This window comes from Gopherus flavomarginatus, chromosome 18 (genome assembly GCF_025201925.1).
Source record: "Gopherus flavomarginatus isolate rGopFla2 chromosome 18, rGopFla2.mat.asm, whole genome shotgun sequence".
Classification (NCBI taxonomy): Eukaryota; Metazoa; Chordata; order Testudines; family Testudinidae; genus Gopherus; species Gopherus flavomarginatus.
Window position 1 is genome coordinate 23,087,282 of NC_066634.1, and position 25,043 is coordinate 23,112,324.

At 63.7% G+C, this 25,043-nt stretch overlaps 1 protein-coding gene across 4 annotated transcripts in view; it reads right to left on the reverse strand.

Annotated features, from left to right (window-relative positions):
- Nucleotides 1–264: 264 nt before the first annotated feature.
- RYR1 (ryanodine receptor 1) overlaps nucleotides 265–25,043 on the reverse strand; it is a 108,580-nt gene continuing 83,801 nt past the window's right edge. For 2 of the 4 annotated variants that reach the window (XM_050928317.1, XM_050928316.1), the window contains 22 exons: nucleotides 21,142–21,222; nucleotides 19,861–19,949; nucleotides 19,479–19,607; nucleotides 18,378–18,482; nucleotides 15,374–15,403; nucleotides 11,655–11,736; nucleotides 9,961–11,273; nucleotides 9,394–9,467; nucleotides 8,929–9,106; nucleotides 8,735–8,821; nucleotides 8,175–8,411; nucleotides 7,507–7,637; nucleotides 7,080–7,122; nucleotides 6,049–6,179; nucleotides 5,751–5,811; nucleotides 4,855–5,001; nucleotides 4,035–4,169; nucleotides 3,685–3,841; nucleotides 2,223–2,287; nucleotides 1,858–1,958; nucleotides 1,269–1,320; nucleotides 265–773 (listed from right to left, as the gene is read on the reverse strand). In XM_050928317.1, the coding sequence (XP_050784274.1) occupies nucleotides 678–773; nucleotides 1,269–1,320; nucleotides 1,858–1,958; nucleotides 2,223–2,287; nucleotides 3,685–3,841; nucleotides 4,035–4,169; nucleotides 4,855–5,001; nucleotides 5,751–5,811; nucleotides 6,049–6,179; nucleotides 7,080–7,122; nucleotides 7,507–7,637; nucleotides 8,175–8,411; nucleotides 8,735–8,821; nucleotides 8,929–9,106; nucleotides 9,394–9,467; nucleotides 9,961–11,273; nucleotides 11,655–11,736; nucleotides 15,374–15,403; nucleotides 18,378–18,482; nucleotides 19,479–19,607; nucleotides 19,861–19,949; nucleotides 21,142–21,222 (3,524 nt within the window). In that variant the 3' untranslated portion in view covers nucleotides 265–677. The remainder of the gene's footprint in view (nucleotides 774–1,268; nucleotides 1,321–1,857; nucleotides 1,959–2,222; nucleotides 2,288–3,684; nucleotides 3,842–4,034; nucleotides 4,170–4,854; nucleotides 5,002–5,750; nucleotides 5,812–6,048; nucleotides 6,180–7,079; nucleotides 7,123–7,506; nucleotides 7,638–8,174; nucleotides 8,412–8,734; nucleotides 8,822–8,928; nucleotides 9,107–9,393; nucleotides 9,468–9,960; nucleotides 11,274–11,654; nucleotides 11,737–15,373; nucleotides 15,404–18,377; nucleotides 18,483–19,478; nucleotides 19,608–19,860; nucleotides 19,950–21,141; nucleotides 21,223–25,043) is intronic. The other 2 variants (XM_050928319.1, XM_050928318.1) reach the window with 1 other exon arrangement.

The following is a 25,043-nucleotide window of genomic DNA, read 5'->3' on the forward strand; positions in this document are numbered from 1 at the left end:
GGCGCCCATCCCCTCCGGCGACGGAACCCAGGCGTCCGGGCGCCCATCCCCTCCGGCGACGGAACCCAGGCGTCCGGCGCCCATCCCCTCCGGCGACGGAACCCAGGCGTCCGGGCGCCCATCCCCTCCGGTGACGGAACCCAGGCGTCCGGGCGCCCATCCCCTCCGGTGACGGAACCCAGGCGTCCGGGTGCAGTCTCTGTGCGGGGTGGGGGGGTCCGTGCCACTCCCCACAGCTGCAGGAAGGAAGCGGCTCAGGGCGGGTGCAGCCATCAATCACCTCGTTTATTGACCAGGAAACGGGGGTTGGGCCCATCTCACCCCCCGCCCCATGTCTGGGGGTGTCCGGCAGCCTCTGTTCACGGGCCCCTGAAGTGGGGGGCAGCTATAAAAAGGCACTTGGGATCAGCCCCCCACCCCAGGAACACCCAGAGGCAGAGACCGGGGGGATCAAGATGGGCTCAGGGGGTGTCAGCAACAGCCCAACCCCCACCTGGCCTCTGCCCCCCCCCGGGTGGGTTTCAGTATCTGGCCCTGCCGGGGGGAGATGCCAGCAGGAGGGGTTGCAGGGGGAGATTAGCAGCAGCGGTGCCCCCCCGAAGACCAGCTGCCCCCTAGCCCTGGCGCCCCCCAAGGGGCACTGGGGGGTCTGTGCTGGAGGGGGGGCGCAGGTTGCCCTAGCCCAGCTGGTCTTCGTATTGCTTGCGGAAGCAGTCGCCGGCGGGGAAGAAATCCCAGCAGCGCTCCTGGTACATCTTCCAGACGTAGGACTCCTGCGGGGGGCAGGGGGGGAGGTTAGGGGGGCTGGGGGGCAGCTCCCTCGGCCGCACCTCAATCCTTACGTGGGGCAGGGGGCCCCTCTCAGAGCCTAGGGGTCATACCCATGGGATCCTCCAGCCCGTATCCCCTTCCCCCGTGGGGCTGACCCATGAGATACTCTAGCCCGTATCCCCCTTCCTTGTGGGGCCGACCCATGGGATCCTCTAGCCCGTATTGCCCTCCCTCGTGGGGCCAACCCACAGGATCCTCCCACCTGTATTCCCTTCCCCCATGGGGCCGACCCACGGGATCCTCCAGCCCGTATCCCCCTTCCCCGGGGCCGACCCACGGGATCCTCCAGCCCATAGCCCCCTCCCCTGTGGGCTCCACCAGCCTGTATCCCCCTCCCCCGTGGGGCCGACCCATGGGATCCTCCAGCCCATATCCCCCTTCCCCATGGGGCTGACCCTGGGCTCGGTACCCCCAGCTGCCTGGTGCGGGGGGCTCACCTGGCCCGTGTGCTCCGTCTCGTCCTTGTTGATGAGGTACATCAGGAAGAACCTGGGGAGCGAGGGGGGGTCAGACCCCAGGGGCTCAGGGCACACACCCCCTCCCCCCAACTTAACCCCATGAATGTCACACATGGCAATGACTTGGGAGCTGCAGGGCCAGGAAGGGGTTAACATGCCCCAGTTTTTTTGTGGGGGGGCAGGGCCCACCACAGTCACTCAGAGATAGCTCCACCCCCTGTCAATCACATGCAGCTGGCCCCACCCCATGATCTTGGCCCCATCCCTGCCCCTCCCAAGGCTCCACCCCTGGTCTTGCCCCACCCCCTGCCCCCCATGATATTGGCCCCGCCCCTTGCCCCAGGCCCCGCCCAAGGCTCCACCCCTGGTCTTGCCCCACCCCTGCCCCCCATGATATTGGCCCCGCCCCTTGCCCCGGGCCCCACCCAAGGCTCCACCCCTGGTCTTGCCCCACCCCCTGCCCCCCATGATATTGGCCCCGCCCCTTGCCCCGGGCCCCTCCCAAGGCTCCACCCCTGGTCTTGCCCCACCCCCTGCCCCCCATGATATTGGCCCCGCCCCCACTCACATGTAGTTGGCCAGGTTGTGCTCCTCCAGCGTGTGGCTCTCGAAGCCGTGCGGCGTCGTGTCGAAATAGTCGCTGCCGATGCCGCAGATGAAGCACTTGGTCTGTGGGGCGGGGGGTGCAGGGATGAGAACCCAGGTGTCCTGGCTTCCCCTCCCCCATCTAAGGGGCAGGGTGGGGATTGGCTGTCCAGCCCGGGGTCACCCTCCCCCCGCCAGGTTACGCCCCCCCCCGTTCCAGGGCCCAGCGCTGGCCCCCCAGACATGGGTGCAGCCACGAACCCGCCAGGGGGCTGAGCCGGCCGCTCCCACAGACCCAGTGCGGGTGGGGCTGGAGGTGGGGGTGGTCACACCTGGGGGGTCACTCACCTCCATGTCCTCCTTCACCTGCTCCTGCTGGTCGCGCAGCTCCCCGAAGGCGTCAATGATCAGGCCTGGGCAGAGAGAGGGGGGTGAGGGACCCCCCCCGAGTCACCTGGAGGGCAGCACCCAGGGGCCAGCCTACTCAACCCCCCCCCAGGCAGGAGCGGGGCCGGCCCTGCCCTCCGACCTCAGCGCCCACAGCTGACAGGGTGCCCCAGGCACAGCATCCCATCTCGTTCACCCCTCGAGCCTGGCACCCCCACCCCGTTCACCCCCCTGCAGCCCCCAGCCCGGCAACCCCCAGCTCATCCCCCAGCCCAACACCCCCACCCCGTTCGCCCCCCTGCAGCCCCCAGCCCGGCACCCCCACCCCGTTCACCCTCCATGCAGCCCCCAGCCTGGCACCCCCACCCCGTTCACCCCCCTGCAGCCCCCAGCCCAGCACCCCACCCCGTTCACCCTCCATGCAGTCCCCAGCCTGGCACCCCCACCCCGTTCACCCCCTATGCAGCCCCCAGCCCAGCCTCCAGCCCAGCAACCCCTGGCTCAACCCCCAGCCTGGCACCCCCTCCCCATTCACCCCCCCGTGCAGCCCCCAGCCCAGCACCCCTGCCCCACTCACCCCCAGCTCACCCCTCAGCCCAGCACCCCTGCCCCACTCACCTGCCAGCCCAGCGCCCCCAACCCACTCACCTCCCACTCACCCCCAGCCCAGTGCCCCCACCCCACTCACCCCCTATGCAGCCCCCAGCCCAGCCCCCATCCCAGCAACCCCTGACTCAAGCGCCAGCCTGGCGCCCCCTCATCACTCAGCCCCCAGCCTAGTGCCCCCTCCCCGTGCACCCCCCAGCCCAGCGCCCCTGCCCCACTCACCCTCATGCAGCCCCCAGCTCAGCACCCCCCCGCTCACCCCCCAGCCCAGCACCCCCTCCCCGCTCACCCCTGAGCCCAGCACCCCCTCCCCATTCACCCCCCATGCAGCCCCCAGCCCAGCACCCCTGCCCCACTCACCCCCAGCTCACCCCTCAGCTCAGCACCCCCACCCCACTCACCTGCCAGCCCAGCGCCCCCACCCCACTCACCCCCTATGCAGCCCCCAGCCCAGCCCCCATCCCGGCAACCCCTGGCTCAACCGCCAGCCTGGCGCCCCCTCACCACTCAGCCCCCAGCATAGTGCCCCCTCCCCATGCACCCCCCAGCCCAGCGCCCCTGCCCCACTCACCCTCATGCAGCCCCCAGCTCAGCACCCCCCCGCTCACCCCCCAGCCCAGCGCCCCCACCCCACTCACCCTCATGCAGCCCCCAGCCCAGCCCCCTCCCCGTGCACCCCCCAGCCCAGCGCCCCCGCCCCACTCACCCTCATGCAGCCCCCAGCTCAGCACCCCTCCCCGCTCACCCCCGAGCCCAGCGCCCCCACCCCACTCACCCTCATGCAGCCCCCAGCCCAGCCCCCCCAGCCCCCGCTCACCCTGGATGATGGCCAGCAGGATGACGATGACGAAGAAGAAGAAGGTGATGTCGAACACCACGCGGTAAAGCTCGTACTCGTCGCCGGCCGGGTCCTCGATCTCGTCCCCGATGCCCCCGCCCGCCCGCACCCCCACGTACATGTGGAACAGGTAGCACTGGGGGGGACACAGTGGGGAGAGGGGTGCCCGACAGGTCAGACGGGGGGGGCCTAGACGCCTCCCCTGGAGCCATCAGTGCAACCCCCCCACGCACAGGGCAGTGGATCCCCTTGTGCCCTGGGCCCCCTCCACAGCCTCAGCCGCTGGCGGGACAAGGCCCCCCCACCCCGGAGTAACCCCCCCCGCTCACCGTCATCATGTCGTCACATTTCATGTCCGGCTCGTCCTCGTCCTCGCTCTTGTTGTAGAACTTGCGAAAGAAGTTAAAGGCCACCACGGTGTAGAGGTAGACGACCACGGCCAGCAGCCCCACCGTCATCGCCAGCTGGGGGGGCAGGGGGGGCTGGTACTCTGCCGGAGACAGCCCGGCCTGCCCCCCGCCTGATCCCCCCACCCCACCGTCATCGCCAGCTGGGGGGGCAGCGGAGCTGGTACTCCGCCGGAGAGAGCCCGGCCTGTCCCCTGCCTGATCCCCCCACCCCACCGTCATCGCCAGCTGGGGGGGCAGCGGGGCTGGTACTCTGCTGGAGAGAGCCCGGCCTGTCCCCTGCCTGATCCCCCCACCCCACCGTCATCGCCAGCTGGGGGGTACGGGGGGGGCTGGTACTCTGCCGGAGAGAGCCCGGCCTGTCCCCTGCCTGATCCCCCCACCCCACCATCATCGCCAGCTGGGGGGTACGGGGGGGGCTGGTACTCCGCCGGAGAGAGCCCAGCCTGCCCCCTGCCTGATCCCCCCACCCCACCATCATCACCTGCTGGGGGGGTACGGGGGGAGCTGGTACTGCCACCAGAGAGAGCCCAACCTGCCCCCCTGCCTGTCCCCCTACCCCCACCGTCATTGCCAGCTGGGGGGGCGGGGGGGCTGGTACCACCGCCAGAGAGCACCCAGCCGGGCCCCTGCCCCCCAGCACGGCCCCCCCACGCTCATCGCCAGCTGGGGGCAGCACGGACAGCGGCCCCAGCGCCGGGCAGACCCCCGCCCCGCTCCCCCCGGCCCGGCCCGGCCCCACCTGCTTGCCGTTGTGGGTGACGGAGGAGAGGATGGTGCGCAGCGTCTTGACCCCCATGGCGATGTCCAGCAGGTGGGCGGCGAAGAAGAAGTTGTTGTAGTGGCCGAGCAGGGACATGACCATGTACCAGACCAGGTAGAGGAAGGACTGCGGGGGAGGGGACAGGTGCTGGGTCGGGGGGGTGGGGGGAACCCCAGGTCTCCCCCAGCTCAGGGCAGGGACGGGCCACATGGCTGAGTGTGCCAGGAAAGACCCAGCCCTTCCGCCGGCACCGCTGTGCCCCTCACCCGGGCATCTGGTCCCGGCTCCTCCACTCCCGCTGCAGCCGAGCGCAGGACAGGCACACTCTGCCCCCCGGCTCCCGCCCCCCTTCTGCCCCGGGGCCCTGATCCCTCCTGGCTGGGCCCCACGACCCCGCCCCAGGCCCCACGACCCTGCCCCGGGTGTCATGACTTCATCCCACGACTCCCCCCTGGGTCCCACGACCCCACCCTGGGCCCCACGACCCCGCCCCGGGTGTCATGACTTCATCCCTCGACTCCCCCCTGGGTCCCACGACCCCACCCTGGGCCCCACGACCCCGCCCCGGGCCCCACGACCCCGCCCCGGGTGTCATGACTTCATCCCTCGACTCCCCCCTGGGCCCACGACCCCGCCCCGGGCCCCACGCGCCCCCCCCCGGGTGTCATGACTTCATCCCACAACTCCCGCCTGGGTCCCACGACCCCACCCTGGGCCCCACGACCCCGCCCCGGGTGTCATGACTTCATCCCACGACTCCCCCCTGGGCCCCACAACCCCGCCCCGGGCCCCACGCGCCCCCCCTCGGGTGTCATGACTTCATCCCACGACTCCCCCCTGGGCCCCATGACACCCCCCCCAGACCCTGCACTCACGTTGTCTGTGAAGATGACGCCGAACTTCCAGAGCTGATACTTGATGTCGATGGATGTGATCCTGTGGGAGCGGCAGGGTGAGCTGGGCCACAGCCCCCTGAGCCCCCCCTCTAGCCCCCAGATCCCCACCGCTCCCAGAGCCCCCCCGGAGCTTTCCTCCTCCCAGATCCCCCCACCCCCTGGATCTCCCCCACTCCCCGAGCCTCCCACCCCCCAGATCCCCCCGCCCCCTGAGCCTCCCACCCCCTAGGCTCCCAGTCCCTCCCACCCGAGCTTCCCACGCCCCCAGCCCCCTCACCACGTCAGCAGGGACTTGTCGGGCTGGGGTTTTCTCTCGGTCTGGGCGCTGATCTCCAGGCTGGCCAGGTCCATACCCAGTAACTCCGCGATCCGCTCCCGCCCGTAGATGTCGCCGTATTTCTCCAGCACCTGCAGAGGGCGGGGGGCAGAGGGAACCCCCAGGGCAAATGCAAAGGGAGAAAGCCCTGGATCCCCCCCCCAGCCAGCCCGGCCCCTGCCCTGGCACCCCCTGGGGGAACAGCCCCGTGTCCCCCTTCCCCACGCAGCGGCCACGTGGGACCAGCAGCCCCTGGGGCCAGATGGGAGCCTGCGCCTCCTGGGGGAAAGGTCCCGTGCCCCACTCTGGGGCAGGATGGGACCGGCGCCCCCTGGAGGAAAGGCCCCGTGCCCCACCCTGGGGCCGGATGGGACCAGCGCCCCCTGGGGGAAAGGCCCTGTGCCCTGCCCTGGGACCAGATGGGACCGGCACCCCCTGGGGGAAAGGCCACGCGCCCCACCCTGGGGCAGGATGGGACCGGCGCCCCCTGGGGGAAAGGCCCTGTGCCCTGCCCTGGGGCAGGATGGGACCGGCAACCCCTAGGGGAAAAGGCCCCATGCCCCACCCTGGGGCCAAATGGGACTGACGCCCCCTGGGGGAAAGGCCCCGTGCCCCGCCCTGGGGCCGGATGGGACCGGCGCCCCCTGGGGGAAAGGCCACGCGCCCCACCCTGGGGCCGGATGGGACCGGCGCCCCCTGGGGGAAAGGCCCCGTGCCCCACCCTGGGACCAGATGGGACCAGCACCCCCTGGGGGAAAGGCCCTGTGCCCTGCCCTGGGACCAGATGGGACCGGCGCCCCCTGGGGGAAAGGCCACGCGCCCCACCCTGGGGCAGGATGGGACTGGCACCCCCTTGGGGAAAAAGCCCCATGCCCTGCCCTGGGGCCAAATGGGACTGACGCCCCCTGGGGGAAAGGCCCCGTGCCCCGCCCTGGGGCCGGATGGGACCGGCGCCCCCTGGGGGAAAGGCCCCGTGCCAGTGAAGGACTCACCTTTCTCTTGACGAATTTATCCCAGTAGTTGCTCGGGAAGGACCTGGTGTGGGGAGGTGAGACCCAGTGTCAGGGGAGGCCTGGGGGAGGGCAGTTCTCCTCGGGGTCGGGCTCTGCTCCCCCTGCAGGCCTGGGGGTGGGAGGGGTGCAGGGGTAGGTGTGAGAGAAGCCCCCCCCCACAGTCTTGAGCCACCCCAAAGGGACTAGTGGGGAGATGCTGGTGGGGCGGGGATGGACTCCGGCAAGTTTGTGCCCCTCCCATGCTCAGAGCGGCAGGGCGCAGCTGGGATGGATGGGGAGGATCACGGCCGCCAGGCTCTGACACAGGGAAGGGGCTTCTCCAGCACCAGGAGATCCAGATCCCAGACCCAGAGACCCGCCCCCCGCATGCCCAATCCCCCCCTCGCAGGCCCAGCCCCCCACGCACGGGGTGTTCAGCACCAGCCGGTCCCACTGGCCCTTGATGTCGTCGTCCTCGGGCTGGTCGGTGATGTAGAGCCCGTCGAACTCCAGCTTGCGGGCCAGCTCCTTCTCCCGCTTGAAAATCACCAGTGGGACCTGCCGGGAGAGGAGGTCAGGGCGTTGCCGGGGGCTCCCGGCCAAGGGGGGCTCAGGGCATCGCAGGGGGGTCCTGGCCCAAAGAGGGTTAGGGCATCGCAGGGGGCTCCCAGCTGAGGGGTGTGTGGGGGGGTCCTGGCTGAAGAGGGGACTCCCGCTGGCCCCTCAGCCTCCCAGCCCAACAGCCCCTCGGTCTGGGGGGGAGAAGGGGACATGGCTCAATACCGGGGGTGGGGGGGCATGGCCTCATTGCAGGCAGCTGGGCGTGGCCACATGGTGGGTGGGCAAGGACATGTGGTGAGTGGATGGGCGGGGCCACATGGTAGGCAGCTGGGCGTGGCTGGCAGCTGGGCGTGGCCATGGCCACACAGTTGGCAGCTGGGCATGGCCCTGGGGCCAGTGGGCGGGGCCACGTGGCAGGGAGCTGGGCGTGGCCATGCCCACATGGCAGGCAGCTGGGCATGGCCCTGGGGCCAGTGGGCGGGGCCACGTGGCAGGCAGCTGGGCGTGGCCATGTGGCGGGTGGGCGGGGCTCACCTTCAGGCAGTTGTAGCCAATGATGCAGAGGAAGGCGACCAGGGTGTGGGTGATGGACAGGAACTGCAGCGTGGGCTGCATGTAGCCTGTGCTCTCCTCCAGGAAGAAATAGACCACGCTGTCCTCCTCGTCCTCCCCGGCCCCGTCACCGCTGGCCCCGAAGCCTGAGCCCTCGGGCAGCTCCTCCAGCAAGCCGGAGTCCTCCAGCTCCTCCTCGCCCGGTGGGGAGTCCGACACCTGCGCGGCAGGGACAGCGTGGGGGCGGGGCCGAGGGGAGCCACACCCCCTCCAACCCCGCACCATGAACCCCCCCAGACCCAAGTACCAACACAGGCATCCTGGCTCCCAGCCGTCCCCTGCTCTAACCACTAGACCCCACTCCCCTCTCAGAGCCAGGATAGAACACAGGTGTCCTGGCTCCCAGCCCTCCCTGCTCTAACCACTAGATACCACTCCCCTCCTAGAGCTGGGAGAGAACCCAGGAGTCCTGCCTCCCAGCCCCCATGTCTAAACACTAGACACCCTCCCCCCCGAGCCGGGCGAGGGCCTCGGCGCCGGACCTTGTAGAAGAGGAGGATGAAGTTGATGGCGAAGGCCAGGAAGAGGGCCAGGAAGCGCAGATTGTAGAAGTTCCGGGACAGGTAGTTCTGGAAGGACAGAGTGGGTCAGCGTCGAGGTGGCTGGGCGGTGGGGGGCCCTCCTCTCCCCTCCCCGCCCCACGGCCCGACTCCCGTCTCCCCGAGCCCCACAGTACCAGGAACTTGACCCTCTGGATCTCCAGCTCGGCCCAGAACTCCAAGCTGCTGTCGGCCGGCTCCTCCTTGCGCTCCCGTGGGGTGGCCGACTTCCTCCGATGCTTCCTCGGGGCCTCAGCCGCCGGCTCCTGGGGGGACTCTGGCTCCTCCGGCCTCGCCTTCTCCCCATTCTCTGTGCTGCGGGGGTGGGGGGGCAATGCAGGGTATGCACCACCCACCCTCACATATTCAACCCCTCCCCCTATGCCAAGCCCCTTCCCTTGCCCCAAACTGCCCCCCAGCCTGCGAAGCAGCCCCCTCCCCAGGGCAGGGGCACACTGGTGGGGGACGGGTGGGGCAGGCTTGCCCTGCCATTCCCCTAATGGCCTAAGCTACCCCCCCCGAGCTCTGAGAACCGCCCCCCGCAGGCCCCAACACCCTGGACCAGGGGCCCACTCCCTGCAGCTCCCCCCAGCCCCACTCACTCGGCCTTCTCAGTCTCCGCAGGCGGCTCCTGGATCTTCTCCGGCTCCGGCTGGGCCTCCTCCTCCCCTTCCAGCTGAGGAGTGACACAACAGACCCTGCGTCAGGGACCTCGGACGGGGGAAAGGGGCCCCTGGTACATGGTCTGATACCTGAGACCAGACCTGAGCCCTGGCCTAGCTGGGCTGGGAACATGTCTGTAATGCCACACAATGGGATAGAACCCAGGAGTCCTGGCTCCCAGCCCCCTGCTCTAACCACTAGACCCTAAACCCCTCCCAGAGCTGGGATAGAACCCAGGAGTCCTGGCTCCCAGCCCCCTGCTCTAACCACTAGACCCTAAACCCCTCCCAGAGCTGGGATAGAACCCAGGAGTCCTGGCTCCCAGCCCCCTGCTCTTACCACTAGACCCTAAACCCCTCCCAGAGCTGGGATAGAACCCAGGAGTCCTGGCTCCCAGCCCCCTGCTCTAACCACTAGATACGCCCCCCTGTCCCCGGAACCAGGGAGAGAACCCAGGAGTCCTGACTGCTGTCAAAAGACCAACCCCACCCCAACCCCCAACGTACCGCCAGCTTCCTCTTGAGGATGGGAGTCCCCTCTGGGGTGGGCGGTTCCACCGCCGTGGTATCCCCCATATCCCCCAGCCCCCCAGGGGCATCGGGGGCAGTTGCTCGGTAATGCCCGGTGTCCTTCTTCATCTCCAGCCTGAAGACCTCCCCCGCCTCATCGGGAGCCTCCTCCTTGCCTGCCTCCACGAACTTGGCTGCCTCCTCGCCCTCGGCCACCTCCTGCCCATCCTCAGCCGTCCCCAGGTCCCCGTGGACCTCGTCCTGCGTGGGGTCGGGCATGCTGGCCAGCAGCTCGGTCACCGTCAGCTTCTTGGCACCTTCCACCAGCCCGCCGCCGAAGAGCACGTTCCAGAGGAGGAGCAAGAGGCCCCTGAGGACGCCGGAGAAGAAGAGCAGTGTTCCCAGGAGGACGGCGTAGACGTAGGAGCTCACGCCCACCGCCAGCTCCTTGACTGTCATCTTCTTCAGCCGGCGGAGCTGGCGGCGCACGTTGCGGTAGGTGAACATGCAGAAGAAGTCCAGCACCCCCGCCAGGAACTCCCCGAAAGCTGAGGTCGCCTCCGGAGGAGCCCCGGCCGCCTTCCCCGCCTCGGTCCCCTCCCCGCCTTCGGTCTCTTCCTCCTCCTCCTCTTCCTTCCCAGCTTCCTCCTCCGAGATCTGCGACGCGATCTGCATCTCGAAGATGGTGTCCTCGCAGAAGTTGACAAAGAGCTCCATCTTCTCCGACTCACCGCCCTCGTTGACCACGTCAAAGATGAACTGCCGCTTGGACTCCTTGACCTGGGGCATCTCCCACTGGGCCTTGTTGGTCTCGCTGATCTCGAAGTAGATGCGTTCGATGCGCTTGCTGGCCCCCATGATCTCGATGCGGCCCAGGTAGGGCCGGAAGTAGGTGAGGATGCTCTCGGCCAGCTCCAGGAAGGTCTTGAGCCGGCTGTCGTGGGGCACGTGCTCCGAGAGATTGGTCAGCAGCACGGCCACGTTGAAGCCGATGTCCTTGGCCGGCTCTTGGAAGCGGTTGGCGAACTCCTCGTAGTCGATCATCTCGTTCTCGTCCGCCTCGGAACAGGAGAGCAGGAACTGGATCTCGGAGGGCGTGTATTGCTTCTGGCTGTCCATGGCCTTCTGGAAGTCCTTCTTGGAGATGAGCCCCCGCGGGTCGGTGATGTAGTCCAGGAAGGCGTCCGACGCCACGATGTCCTTCAGCTTCAGGAACATGTCGAAGAACTTGAGGATCATCTCCACATTGCTGGATGACTCCACCAGCATGTCCACCATCTGCCGCGCAATGGTGCCATTCACCACGTTCCCTGGGCCGGGGCAGGAGGAGAGAGGTTAGATGGATGGACAGACAGGTGGGTGGGGGCAGCGGGAGGCAGGAGAGATGGATGGACAGCCAGCCAGAAGGGCATGTGTGCCGATGGCCAGAGAGAGGGGTGTGCATGCAGATGGACGGACAGACAGATTGATGGGCATGGGCGGGTGGGGGGCAGACAGATGAGCGGAAAGGTGTGTGGGGGAAAGGATGGAGAGAGAGAGGAGGGGCCTGGACAAGTGACAGGGGTTGTGGTGCCCTGAACCGCGCCCACATGTGCCAGGCCGGGATTCCCCGCCCAGAGGGGCCAGCGAGAGGTGCTGCCACCTGCCCGGCTGGGGTGGGGGATCTCGAGCCCTGGCCCAGTGCCCCTCACCCTCCAGCAGGGACAGCAGCATCACCACCATGTCCTTCTGCAGGTCCAGCAGCTCCTTCAGCAGCTCAATCTGGCTGGAGTCCTGAGGAGACACGGGGAGCGACGTGAGACGAGCGAGATTCCCACCGTACCAGCATGTCTCCTCTGCACATACGCACGTCCCAGCCCTCACACGCCCCCCCTCTGCACATACACACACCCCTGCCCTCACATGGTTCCCCTGCACATACGCACGCCCCTGCCCTCACATGGGTCCCCTTCAAATACGCACGCCCCAGCCCTCGCACGGCTTCCCCACACATACGCACACCCCAGCCCTCGCACGGCTCCCCCACACATAGACGCCCCTGCCCTTGCATGGCTCCCCACACATACGCATGCCCCAGCCCTCGCACGACTCCCCCACACATAGACGCCCCTGCCCTTGCATGGCTCCTCACACATACGTATGCCCCAGCCCTCGCATGGCTCCCCCACACATAGATGCCCCTGCCCTTGCATGGCTCCCCACACATACGCACGCCCCAGCCCTCGCATGGCTTCCCCACACATACAGACGCCCCTGCCCTTGCACGGCTCCCCACAAATACGCACGCCCCAGCCCTCACATGCCCCCCCCCACATATATGCACACCCCTGCCCTTGCATGGCCCCCTCTGCACATACGCACACCCCTGCCCTCGCACGGCGCTTTCCCATCAGTGTCTCTGGCTGGAAGCTGCAAGCTGCGCTCCCTGACTCAGCAGGATCAGGGTTCCCAGCCCCCCTGCGCTATGGGCCAAGGGGAGACCAGGGATATGCCTCGAACTCAGACCCCAGCCAGACCCGTGACCCCAGCCTGGGCACCGTGAGTCTCGCCCAGGGTCTGTGCCCACGACCCCCCGTGCGTGCCTCGCAGGGCTGCCCAGCCTCACGCTCCCCAGGCCCGAGTGCCAGGGACTTTGGAGCAGCTGAGTTGCCGAACCCCTGGCTGCTACGACGCGCCTGGGTGGGCCTGGCCGATCCCAGCTGAAGCTGCCTTGCACCGTGCCAACTGGGGCTGCGGCCCGACGCCTGGTCGGGAAAACACCGCACACTGGGGGGGACCCCTTCTACTCCATCCCCGGGCAGGGTCGCCACTGTCCCAGGGCCTGGCACTGCAGACAGAGACGCCCCATCAGCTCCCAACTAGCCTCCCCCCAAGTCCTCCCCTGCGGAGTGAGCAACGGGCTGGGGCTGCACAGGGACCAAGCGGGGGAGGGGGAGCCGCACCCCTCCCCCTCTTACCTCGGGGTACTGCCTGCTCCGGAAATGGTCCTCACGGGCAGCGCAACAAAGAGAGAGTTTGGGCGCAGAAAAACACCCCCCTAAATGTGTCCCCAGCACCCCCACAGCTTGTTCTAGGGTGCAGAGCCAAGACAGAGTGCAGAGATCCACACCTCCCCCCACCAGCAAAAACTACACCACGGATACGGGCAGGAGAAATTGCCCCCTACTTCGGCCCCAGGGTGGAACATGTGCACAAGCCCTCGTGCATGTGATTGCATGCGTGTCCCTCTCGTGCATGTGCATGTGTGGGTGTGCAAGAGGCCATGTGTGCGTGCAAGCTCTCAGGGGTGCGATCTCGTGTGGCACATCCTTGCATATGAACAAGATCTTGCACACGCGCTCTTGTGCATGTGATCTGAGGCGTGTGCACAAGATCTTGTGCATAGATGCAGGTGTGCGCCCAGGTGTGCGTGTGCATGACAGCTTGTGTGCTTAGGTCAGTGGCCTGCGCCACGTGTGGCCACGTTGAATCACGTTCCACATTGGTGTGCACGAGCCTGTGTGCACACGTGCGTGCGATGGCACGCACAGGCCTGGTGACGAGCGTACGGCCACTCCGAGGGGATAGCGTTCCCATCCCCCCACCAACCACACGCTCCTGGAGTTGAGGCCCTTCTCCTGGTGCACTCGGGGGGCGGGGGCAGAACCAGCCCAGCAGCCGCCGTCGTACCCCATCAGCACCCACTAGAGACCAGAACCCGGAACCTCCCCCAGCGCTCAGAGCAAACAGAAGCACCAGCCAAGCACAGTGCCAGCCTGCTCGCCCAGCTCCCCCGAGATACTGGGGGGAGGAGGTTTGGAGGATGAGGGGGGGAGATTGTTACACGGGGGGGCGGGAGACGTGCCAGATGGGGGGATCCAGGCCAGACCAACCCCCCGCACTTTCCGGGGACCCGCCCTGTGATGAAGTGGGATAGAGATGTGACGTGGTGGAAGTGTTCTTGGTGTTTTCCCTGGGTGCTGTGTGGGTGCCTCAGTTTCCCCTATGCATTTCTCAAGTGTCTGGGGGGTGTGTGTAATTGTTGTGAAGCCCTGGGGAGCCAGTGTGATCCTGTCTGCATGGAGAATGGCCGACACCCTGTCTCCTGGCAACTAATGGCCTGGGCCCCTCCTCTGCATAGGTGCCAACTGAAGTGTTGAAGAACAAAGTGATCAAGTGACCTCCTGGCCCGGGGTCGGGGAGCTGGCTGGGAAAATGGAGGGGAGCCCAGATGGGGCTCTGGCCTCCCGGGCCCCCCAAGCTGGACCTGACTGAGCGGGTCCTGTTGTCTGTACCTGCAAGGCCTGTCTTGGACTGTGTTCCTGGCGTCTAACTAAACCTTCTCCTTCACTGGCTGGCTGAGAGTCGTGGTGAATGGCAGGAAGCCGGGGGTGCAGGGCCTGGTCTCCCCCAACTCCGTGACAGCTCCCTGGGCTCGGGAAGGGCTCTATCTGCCCCCTTGCCCTCCTAGAGGGATTACAGTACAGTACAGCCCATGCCCCACCAGGGGAATCCCATGAGCTACGCCCCATTCCCCCAGGTGCAGGGGTGTGACCAGGGGATGGACACCCCCCTCATTCAGCTATGGGCCACCCGCCCTAGATCAGGGACTCTGCCCACGGGGATAACCCACGGGGTTCAGACTCTGCCCACACTGCGTGGGGGAAGGGCCTCGTTACGTGGGACCCTAGAAAGCCCCATGGAATCGCAGAGCCCAGCTCCCCCTGGCGCTGGGACCCCCAGGACAGAGCTACCTGCAGCCACACAACTGCTCCGGATCGGGGGCCACACACACACACACACACACACACACACACACACACACACACGAGTTACTATTCAGCGACGGCCGTGTGGCCGCATTCCCGAGTGCTCCATGCACTGCGGAGTGGCAGGAGCGCTCATTTCAATTGTAGGATTTGGTTTTTGTGAAATCAGGTTTCCCCATTGCCCTCCAATTCTGACCATTTTTACGCCTTTATAGTAAGGCTACTTAATTGTTGTCAATGGAGCCAGCTATTCTCATTAAAAACCCCCACAAAGACGGAATTCATTCTTTATAAAAATGGAAAAAAACGAAATCAGAAAATAATAAATCCCCCAATCCCCACTAATCAAATGGATTTCCTAGGGCCCTAGCTACGGGGGCTTGGACCTGGAGAGCTGGGGGGAGCTTGCAGGTGTGGCGGGTATCAAGCTGGGGGGGGGCAGCCTGTGGCACTGGGCTGGTGCTGTTAGTTTGGTCTGGCCTGGGTGGGGGTGGGAGTGGGAGGCAGGAAGGAAGGAAGGACGGACGGGGCCAGGGGAAAGGCTGGAGAACCAGACTGGGCACAGAGAGGGAGCCAGAGGAGAGGAGGGGAGCAGACAGGGTGGGCGGCGGAGCGGGGCGAGCGCGGGCGTGAGATGGCGCGTGCCACACACAGGTTCTTACGCCATTTCGGAGTCCGGCCGGCTGGCTCATCTGTCACACATCAGAATAAAAATGTTATTCAGCAACATTTTTAAGAGCATTTTTGTATGTCCGGCCCCTTTCTTTATTGCCTGGGCTGGCAGGGGGCCTGCTCCACGACCCCCAGGCTGGGCCTGGCAGCAGGGGCAGCTACAGAGGCTGGGGTTTCCAGACCTAATGGAGTCTACAGGGCAGCAGGGAAAGGATTGAGCTAAGGACACGTCTACAAGCAGGAGCGCCCGTCCCCCTGCTCTAACCACTAGCCCCCACTCCCCTCCCAGAACCAGGGATAGAACCCAGGAGTCCTGGCTCCCAGCCCCCTGCTCTAACAACTGGAATGCATCACTCGAAATTATATGTGAATCTATTTTCCATGAGGGGCAGAGTCTGGTATCATGAGCATGAGGACAGGCAGGATGAAAGGGAGGATGGAGAGCTGGGGGGGTAGATGGATGAAGGGTGAAGCGAAGGCTGGGTGGGTGGTGTGACCAAGTGAGAGTTTTCCCTTGTTATGTTGTATGTGAGTTTTACTGTTTTGCATGAATGCGGTGTGTGCCTCAGTTTCCCTGTGTATTGCACCACTGTCTAGGTGGTGGGAGTAAGTGGGTGTGACCTTTCTGGGGGTTGCTCCAGCTGCCTGCAGGATGCTATGGCCGCCCCTTCAGAACCTGAGACCCAGGAGGGGGATGCAACCAGGTGACTCTTGGCCCAGGAAGCGAGACAAAGGCCGGAGGAGGAGCAACGGGCAGGGCAGGGGCCAGGTGGCTGGAAGCAAGTCAGTCTTGGCTGGCTTGGGGCTCAGGGGGAGGGCAGAGACCTGGCTCTGGGTTCCTCTCCCCTCAAGATGGATTTGCCTGAAAGTCACTGATTTCTGTGACAGCAAGTTCTGCCCTACGCTGTGGTCCTGTCGACTAAGAAACCTGTTTTACCGGCTGGCTGAGAGTCACGTCTGACTGTGGAGGTGGGGGGCAGGGTCCTCTGGCTTCCCCAGGAACCCCACCGGGGCAGACTCGCTGCGGGAAGTGCACAGAGGGGCAGAGGATGCTGAGTGCTCCGAGGTCAGACCCAGGAAGGTGGAAGCGACGTAAGCGTCTTGCCCTGGAGAGGGTCTGCTCAGAGAGAGGAGGCTCCCCCCAGAGTCCTGCCTGGCTTCGTATGAAGCAGTTCCAGAGCATTACCCCGTGACAGATGGATAAGGACTGGGTGGGTGGATGGATGGGGGTGTAGGAGGATGGATGGATAAAGGGCGGGGTGGATGGATGGATGGATGAATGGGGTTATAAGAGGATGAATGGATGGATGGATGGATGAAGGGCTGGGTGGATGGATGGATGGATGGGGGTGTAGGAGGAGATGGATGGATGGATGAAGGGCTGGGTGGATGGATGGATGGGGGTGTAGGAGGATTGATGGATGGATGGATGAAGGGCTGGGTGGATGGATGGATGGATGGGGGTGTAGGAGGATGGATGGATGAAGGGCTGGGGGTGTAGAAGGATTGATGGATGGATATGGCTGTAGCAGGAGATGGATGGATGGACGGATGGGGGTATAAGATAATGGCTGGATGGCTGGATGGGGGTGTAGGAGGACTGATGGATGGATGGGGGTGTAGGAGGATTGATGGATGGATGAAGGACTGGGTGGATGGATGGATAGGGGTGTAGGAGGATGGATGGATGAAGGGCTGGCTGGGTGGATGGATGGGTTGTAGGAGGATTGATGGATATGGGTGTAGGAGGAGATGGATGGATGGACGGATGGGGGTATAAGAGAATGGATGGATGGCTGGATGGTGGTGTAGGAGGATGGATGGATGGATGGGGGTGTAGGAGGATGATGAATGGATGGATGAAGGGCTGGGTGGATGGATGGAGTGTAGGAGGATTGATGGATGGATGGATGGATGGATGGGGGTGTAGGAGGATGATGAATGGATGGATCAAGGGCTGGGTGGATGGATGGATGGGGTGTAGGAGGATTGATGGATGGATGGGGGTGTAGGAGGATGATGAATGGATGGATGAAGGGCTGGGTGGGTGGATAGATGGATGGGGTTGTAGGTGGATGGATGGATGCGGGTGTAGGAGGATGGATGGATGGGTGGACGGATAGGATGGGTGAACGGACAGACGGGTGGATGGACAGATGGATGGACACGAGTCCTGCTTGCTCACAGCCAGCATCCCTGGATCCGTCCCCTGCTTCCCCTCATTCATTGTCACACTTTGCCCTGAGGCAGTGCTGATTCTGCCCTGGCGGCTCCCCACCAGGGCTGCATGGGGGTCCTTACCGAGCTGCACCCAGCCTAGAGGGGGAATGGGGGTGCCAGGCCCGTGGGCCCCGCTCTGCCGGGCGCGGCTCATAAAGGAAGGCGAGACAGGGACATACAAACACGCGACAGTCAGAGACACCCAAAGCTGCTGCCACGGATCGAGGGACGGGAGGACAGGCAGGGCACAGAGCGATCTGGGTTAGTGCGGCCATTGAAGGGGTCAAAGACTCTCCCCCCAACTGCCCCCAACTTGGCAACTACGAGACCTACTGGGGGGAGGGGTTAAGTTTGGGGGGCACTTCAGCTGAACTCCAAATCCTTCTCTCTAGTCTCCATTCCCGCTCCCCGCAGCCAGATGGGAACCAGCGGGGGGGGGCGGGGGCGCTCAGAACCAGCGATCGGGGGAGGGAAGCCTTGGATGAGAACAGGCGGGGGGCCCCAGCCCCAGATCGGGACCCAGGTGGGCGGCCCATCCCCAGCGGATGCTCGCAGGGGCAGCCCCAGGTGGCAGAAATTGACCTGGAGCCGCTGGCTACTGAACAGGTCAGGGAGGCTACCGACGTCCTTGGAGATTGGAGATGGCATGTCTGTGGCTGGCCACCGAACGCTTGCCCCAAGCCTGGCAGGCCCTGAGGAGCTGGGCAACCCCTTGGCGGGGGAGACAGACGTCCCCCTACATGCCCCCCCGACCCGCGCTGGCAGCTGGGTTACCTGAGCCAGCTTCATCATCATGTGGGCAAAGACGTGAAGGAAGCCGACCACGGCGTCCCAGAGCCTGCTGTGCGCTAGGCTCTGCTGGTTCCCCGTGCACGGGCCCTGCGGGAGAGAGACAGAGTCACTGGGCAGCCGCTGAACCCAACCCTGCACTGACCGCCCCCGGGGACCCTCGCCCGACCCGGACACACAGCCACCTCTGGGGTGGGGCGTGGGGCTGGTTATACAGGGATCCCTCACCCAGTGTGGGGATGCAGCCACCTCTGGGGTGGGGCGTGGGGCTGGTTATACAGGAACCCCTCACCCAGTGTGGGGATGCAGCCACCTCTGGGGTGGGGCTGGTTATCCAAGAACCTCTCACCCAGTGCAGGGACGCAGCCACCTCTGCGGTGGGGCGTGGGGCTGGTTATACAGGGATCCCTCACCCAGTGCAGAGATGCAGCCACCTCTGTGGTGGGGCGTGGGGCTGGTTATACAGGGATCCCTCATCCAATGCAGAGACGCAGCCACCTCTGGGGCGGGGCGTGGGGCTGGTTATAGAGGGATCCCTCACCCAGTGCAGAGACACAGGCACCTCTGGGGCGGGGCGTGGGGCTGGTTATAGAGGGATCATCTCCACCCCCAGGGTCACAGCCGCATCTATTTATTTCCTTGCTGGTGCAGAGAATGGGAGTGGGCAGGGTGCAGATGCAGCTGTACTTGGCTGCACTGGGTCAGCACCGGAGGCCGTACCTGGCTGTATGGGGGCAGCGCTCAGGGGCAGCATCGGAGGCTGTACCTGGCTGTACCAGGCCCAACGACAGGCCTTCTGCGCTCAGGGGCAGCACCAGGGGGCAGCATCGGAGGCCGTACCTGGATGTTCTGGGGGCAGTGCCAGGGGGCAGTGCTGGGGGCAGCGTCCGGGTCATACCTGGCTGTACTGGGGGCAGTGCCTGGGGGCAGTGCCCGGGCCATACCTGGATATACTGGGGGCAGTGCCAGGGGGCAGTGCTGGGGGCAGTGCCCGGGGGCAGTGCCTGGGCCGTACCTGGATATACTGGGGGCAGTGCCAGGGGGCAGTGCTGGGGGCAGTACCCAGGGGCAGTGCCCGGGCCATACCTGGATATACTCGGTCAGGCTGTTGAAGACCTGCTTGGCCACAGCCATGGCCTTGGAGAAGTTGCGCTTGCCCTGCTCGTCGATGACGTCCTTACCCGAGTAGTACCAGTAGAAATCGCTGATGGACTCCTAGGGGCGGCAGGCGGGTTAGTGCTGATCCTGGGGCTAAGCCCCCCGTCCCCCATCGGCTGCAGGGCCGGCAGGCTGAGCAGGTACTGTCCCCCCCCTCCCCAGAGCGGTCTGTGCCATGGGCCGGCGAGCGGAAAAGGCTGCAGGAGACAGCTGCCTGGCAGGGAGGGGTCTCTGGGAGCCGGTGCCCACAGGGGGGTTTCTGGGAGCCGGTGCCCACTGACAGGGGGGTGTGGTGGGCGGGGACGCTGACCTGCAGTCGCAGCAGATAGTCCACGGTGCAGATGATGATGTTGACGGTGGTCGTGTTGCTCGTCTGCGTGCGCAGGTAGTTCTGGAAATCTGCAGGGGGGAGACGCCGGGTCAGCACTCACAGCGACTCGCTGGGGAGCGCTGCCCAGACCCCTTGGCATGGGGGCGCCGGGACGGGCAAGGGGGCTTTGCTCCCCACCCACAATGTCTTGGTCACGCATGGGACTCTGCCTCTGACCACCAGCAGCGCCCGCCCCCCCACCTACCCATAGTGCCCATGGCCCCCCAGTTCCCTCACTTACCCACTCCATCCGCAGCACCAGCCCCCCCACTTACCCATAGTGTCCTCTGCCCCCCCGCATCGCCCTCCCCCCACATACCCATAGTGCCCTCTGCATCCCCACCCACAGTGCCTGCCCCCCCACCTACCCATAGTGCCCACAGGCCCCTCCTACAGCGCCTGTCCCCCACCTACCCATAGTGCCCACGGCCCCTCCACGCCCCCACTTACCCACTCCACCCGCAGCACCCTCCCCCCACATACCCATAGTGCCCTCGGCATCGCCCCCCACAGCGCCCACCCCCCACCTACCCATAGTGCCCATGGACCCCTCCTACAGCGCCTGTCCCCCACCTACTCATAGTGCCCACGGCCCCTCCACCCCCCCACTTACCCACTCCACCCGCAGCACCCGCCCCCCCATCTATCCATAGGGCACACAGCCCAACGACAGGCCTTCTGCCCCCCCCACAGCACCCACCCTCCCAGCTATCCATAGTGCCCACGCCCCCCAACCCACAGCGCCTGCCCCCTCCACCTACTCATAGTGCCCACACCCCCCTCCTACCCATAGTGCCCACAGGCCCCACGTACAGTGCCCGCCCCCTCCATCTACCCATAGTGCCCACGCCCCCCCCACAGCACCCACCCCCCCACCTACCCACAGTGCCCATGGCCCACCCAGGCTCCCACCAACCCAGGTACCCACCCACAATCCACCCCCCATCCACATACCCATCTGCAGGGCCCACCCTCCGCCTGCCCCTTCATCCATCCCCGGCTTCCCATCCCCCATCTACCTGTCCAGGCGCCCACCCCAGAGCCCACCCTAGCACCCCCGCTCCTGCCCTGCTACCCACAGAGTACCCAGCCAGCCAGCTGCGTCCCCCTACTCCATTCAGGCCCCCCCACTGCCCTCACGTTCCCCGCCCCCGAGGAGCCACGCATTCCCCTTGGCCCCTGGGCTCCGTGCGGCCCCCAAGCCGAGCCAGCCGGCCGTACCGTTGTTGTGGCCCTCACACAGGAGCTGCAGAAACCGGAAGAGATCCTGCGTGAACTCATCATCTGCCATCACCTTCTCTCCTAGAGCGGGGCAAGAGGAGGGGGAGAGATAGAACTGGCCAACGTTAGCAGCCGCGACTGGGCAAGGGGGCCTGGGTGCAGCGCCACCTGGGTTAGCACACGCAGGTGGCATGGGGAGAGGGGCCAGCGGCAGCCAGGCAGCCCACACTTTGGGACACAGCACATGGGGGCACCACCTGGAAGGCCTTGCTCAGGGCTCAACACTATGAGATCATAAGAGGGAGTAACTCCCACCCTGAGTAAGGATGGAGTAAACCCTGAGTAAGGATGGAGTAAACCCCAAGCAGGGAGAGAGTAACCCCTGCCCCAAGTAAGGAGAGAGTAACCCCCACCCCAAGTAAGGAGGGAGTAATCCCCAAGCCGGGAGAGAGTAATCCCTCACTAAGGAGGTAGTAACCCCCAAGTGGGGAGGGAGCAACCCTCACCGTGAGTAAGTAGGGAGTAATCCCTGAGTAAGGAGCTCAGGATCTGGCCCACTGGTTCCCAGTTGAGCCTGAAGAAGGCCTGCAGGATTCAGCTCAGGTTAGTGGGTTCAGGCAGCATGCGTCTCATTAGGGACCCGCAGGGCTCCTCTGAGTTGTCGCCCGTGGCGGATGCAGTCGGTGGGATATTGTTTCTTTTTACCAGCTGGAGAACAATATCCTCACCCCCGACATCTTGGTGCCAGCAGAGCTGGTTCCGGCAGGGTTCCTGCCTGGCCGGTGTAGCGGGCGGTTGGGTGGGAGGATAAAGAGAATTCAGAGGGAGGAGGGGAGGGTACTGGGGGAGAGGGACCACTATTAACGTTTAAAAAATTCTGTCGGGGCCAAATCCTGACATCTGAACTCATGCAAAGAGACAGGTGGGAGTTTTGCAAGAGTTGAGTCTGAGTAATGTAGGCACCAAGTCAGGCTAATGAGAAGTAAAGTCAGAGTAACTAGGAATAAAATCAGAGTAACTAGAGTAACTAGGAGTAAAATCAGGGTACTGCTGGAATAATGCAGGAATGTAATGTCAGAGTAATATCTGAGTAATGTAGGCACCAAGTCAGGCTAATGAGAAGTAAAGTCAGAGTAAAGTCAGAGTAACTAGGAGTAAAGTCAGGGTATTGTGCTGGAATAATGCAGGAGCAATCCAGTAATGTCTGAGTAATGTAGGAATAAACACAGGACTATCGTAAGAGTCGAATCAGAGTAACACAAGGGCGGTGTCTGAGTAACATCTGCCACATCTGGCCCCAGCTGGATGTGACTCCTGGCTGGTTAACAGGATTAGTGGCAAAGGGCAGAGGGTCGGTCACACCAGCCATACTGTGGCATTAATGCTGGTATAAATCCCGTTGCGGGCAGGGGTTATGTGCCTGGCCCTCGGGTAGATTCATATCTCCCCACGCGGCATTAATGACCAGCCCCTTTTCCACCGTTCACTTCCTCCCCTTCACAGCTAGGATTCTCCCCATTGCCTACTCCCCCTTTCCTCTTCCCTGATCACTGGAGATCACAGCGCTGGGGGGCAGGGAGCAGGGCAGGGGGCAGAAAGGGGTCATCTCAGGTCGTCTCACCCAGGTCTAGGTAGATTTGCCCCCAATTGTGTCTGCTGCTGTGCTGTTTAGAGAGACGCTAATGTGTGCATGTGACAGTTACGATTCCCAAACCACCACTTACATAAGTTACTACACAGATCCTATCACAGTATTAGAACAGAGATACTGCAAAGATGTTACTACATTGTTACTACATGGATACTGCAAAGATGCTATTACATTGTTACTACATGGATACTTGCAGATGGTTACCACAGAGATACTACCACAATATTAGAACAGAGACACTGCAAAAGAACTACACTGTTACTACCCAGATACTACCATATTGTGACCACACAGATACTACAAAGTCACGACCCCACTGTTAACACAAAGATACTACAAAGTTACTATTACAATATTAGTACAGAGATGCAGCAAGGGTTGTTACTGTATTGTTACTACGCAGATGCTCTGAAGATACTACTACAAAGATACTAAGAAAAAACTTTTATATTGTTACTCCAAGGATACCACACTGATACGCCAAACAGACTACAAAAGCACCATATAGCTACTACAAAACCACCACGAAGTTCCCATGAAGATACTACTGCATTGTTATTATAGGACACCACATTGTTACTACAAAGATACTACAGAGACGCCATATAATTTCTAGAAAGACACCACAATATTGCGAACATTCGATCTCACTGACACCCCAAAGACGTCACAACTTTACTAGAAAGCAACCACAAAGTTTCTATGAGGATACATCAGTACTATGGTGCTGCTACAAGGAACGGCTACTCGCCTTCTTGTAACTGTTGTTCTCTGAAATGCGTTGTCCATGTCCATTGCAATCAGGTATGTGCGCGCGGCGTGCATGCCAGCCGGAAGATATTCCCCCTAGCAACATCCGTAGGGTCAACCTTGGCGCCCCTTGGAATCAAGCCTTCATGGCGCCCAACATGGGACCCTGCCGACCCACCACCCCCTCAGTTCCTTCTTGCTGGCTACCCCGATAGAGGGGTTGAAGGGTGGGTGTTGGACTGGACATGAACAACACATCTTGAAGAACAACAGTTATGAGAAGCTGAGTAACTGTTTTTTCTTCTTCGAGTGCTTGTTCCTGGCCATTCCAATCAGGTGACTCCCAAGCCCAAGGTCAGATGTTCTCTGATTGGAGCACCACTCTACCAAAGGCTGCGTCGTCTCGGGCCTGCTGGGTGATCGCACAGTGTGTGGTGAAAGCGTGGTGGAGTGCGCAGGGATCGAAGGAGCAGGTTGTCGCACTCACGTATGCACAACAGGATCCACGACGAAATCAGCTAAGAGGAAACAGGAAGACCTTTCACTCTGTCCACCACAGCCACAAAGAGTTGACTGGACTTTCGGAATGGCTTTGTTCTCTTGATGTAGCAGGCGAACGCTCTGCGGGACGTCCAACAAGAGAAGCCTCTGCTCCCTGCCGCTTAGGATAGAACACCGGGAGGATGATGTCCTGGTTGATGTGAAAATGGGAGACGACTTTCGGGAGAAAAGCCGGGTGAGGCCTGAGCAGCACTGTGTCCTTACAGAACACAGTGTAGGGAGGGTTGGATGTTAAGGCCCTGAGCTCAGACACCCTCCTAGCTGAGGTTATGGCTACCAGAAACGTCACCTTGTACGAGAGAGGGAGCAGGCAGAAAGTTGCCAGTGGTTCATATGGCGGCCCCATGTTTGGAAAGGACCAAGTTAAGGTCCCAAGGTGGGATCGGCTGCCTGATGTGTGGATATTGCCTGTCGAGACCTTTCAGAAAACGACTGACTATGGGTGGCGAGGACCGACCGTCCCTCTGCACCTGGATGGAAGGCTGAAATGGCAGTGAGGTGAACCATTACTGACGACATGGACAGCCCCTGCTGTTTGAGCTGGAGAAGACAGTCCAGTATTCGTGGCTCCAACGCGAGCGTTGGGGGTGAATGATGCTGCGCCATCCAGATTGAAAATCTCTTCCACTTGACAAGGTAGGTAGCCCTGGTGGAGGGTTTCCTACAGCCCAGGAGGACTTGTCTAACCTGGTCTGGGCAGGCAAGCTCCATTGGGTTCAGCTTGCATGTTGTGAGGTGCAATGACTCAAGCTTTGGGTGCTGGAGACGGCCGGGAAGCGCGGCCTCACTGATGCTGGCATCGAGGGTCTCTGACTGAGTCCTCCCTCGGCACTGGTGCGCTGCACACCGAGGACGCGGAGCTCAAGGCTGCGTCAGGCACAGCGGACTCCAACTGGGGCTGAAAAGCCACCTCCACAAGTAATGCCCAAAGACGCTGCCC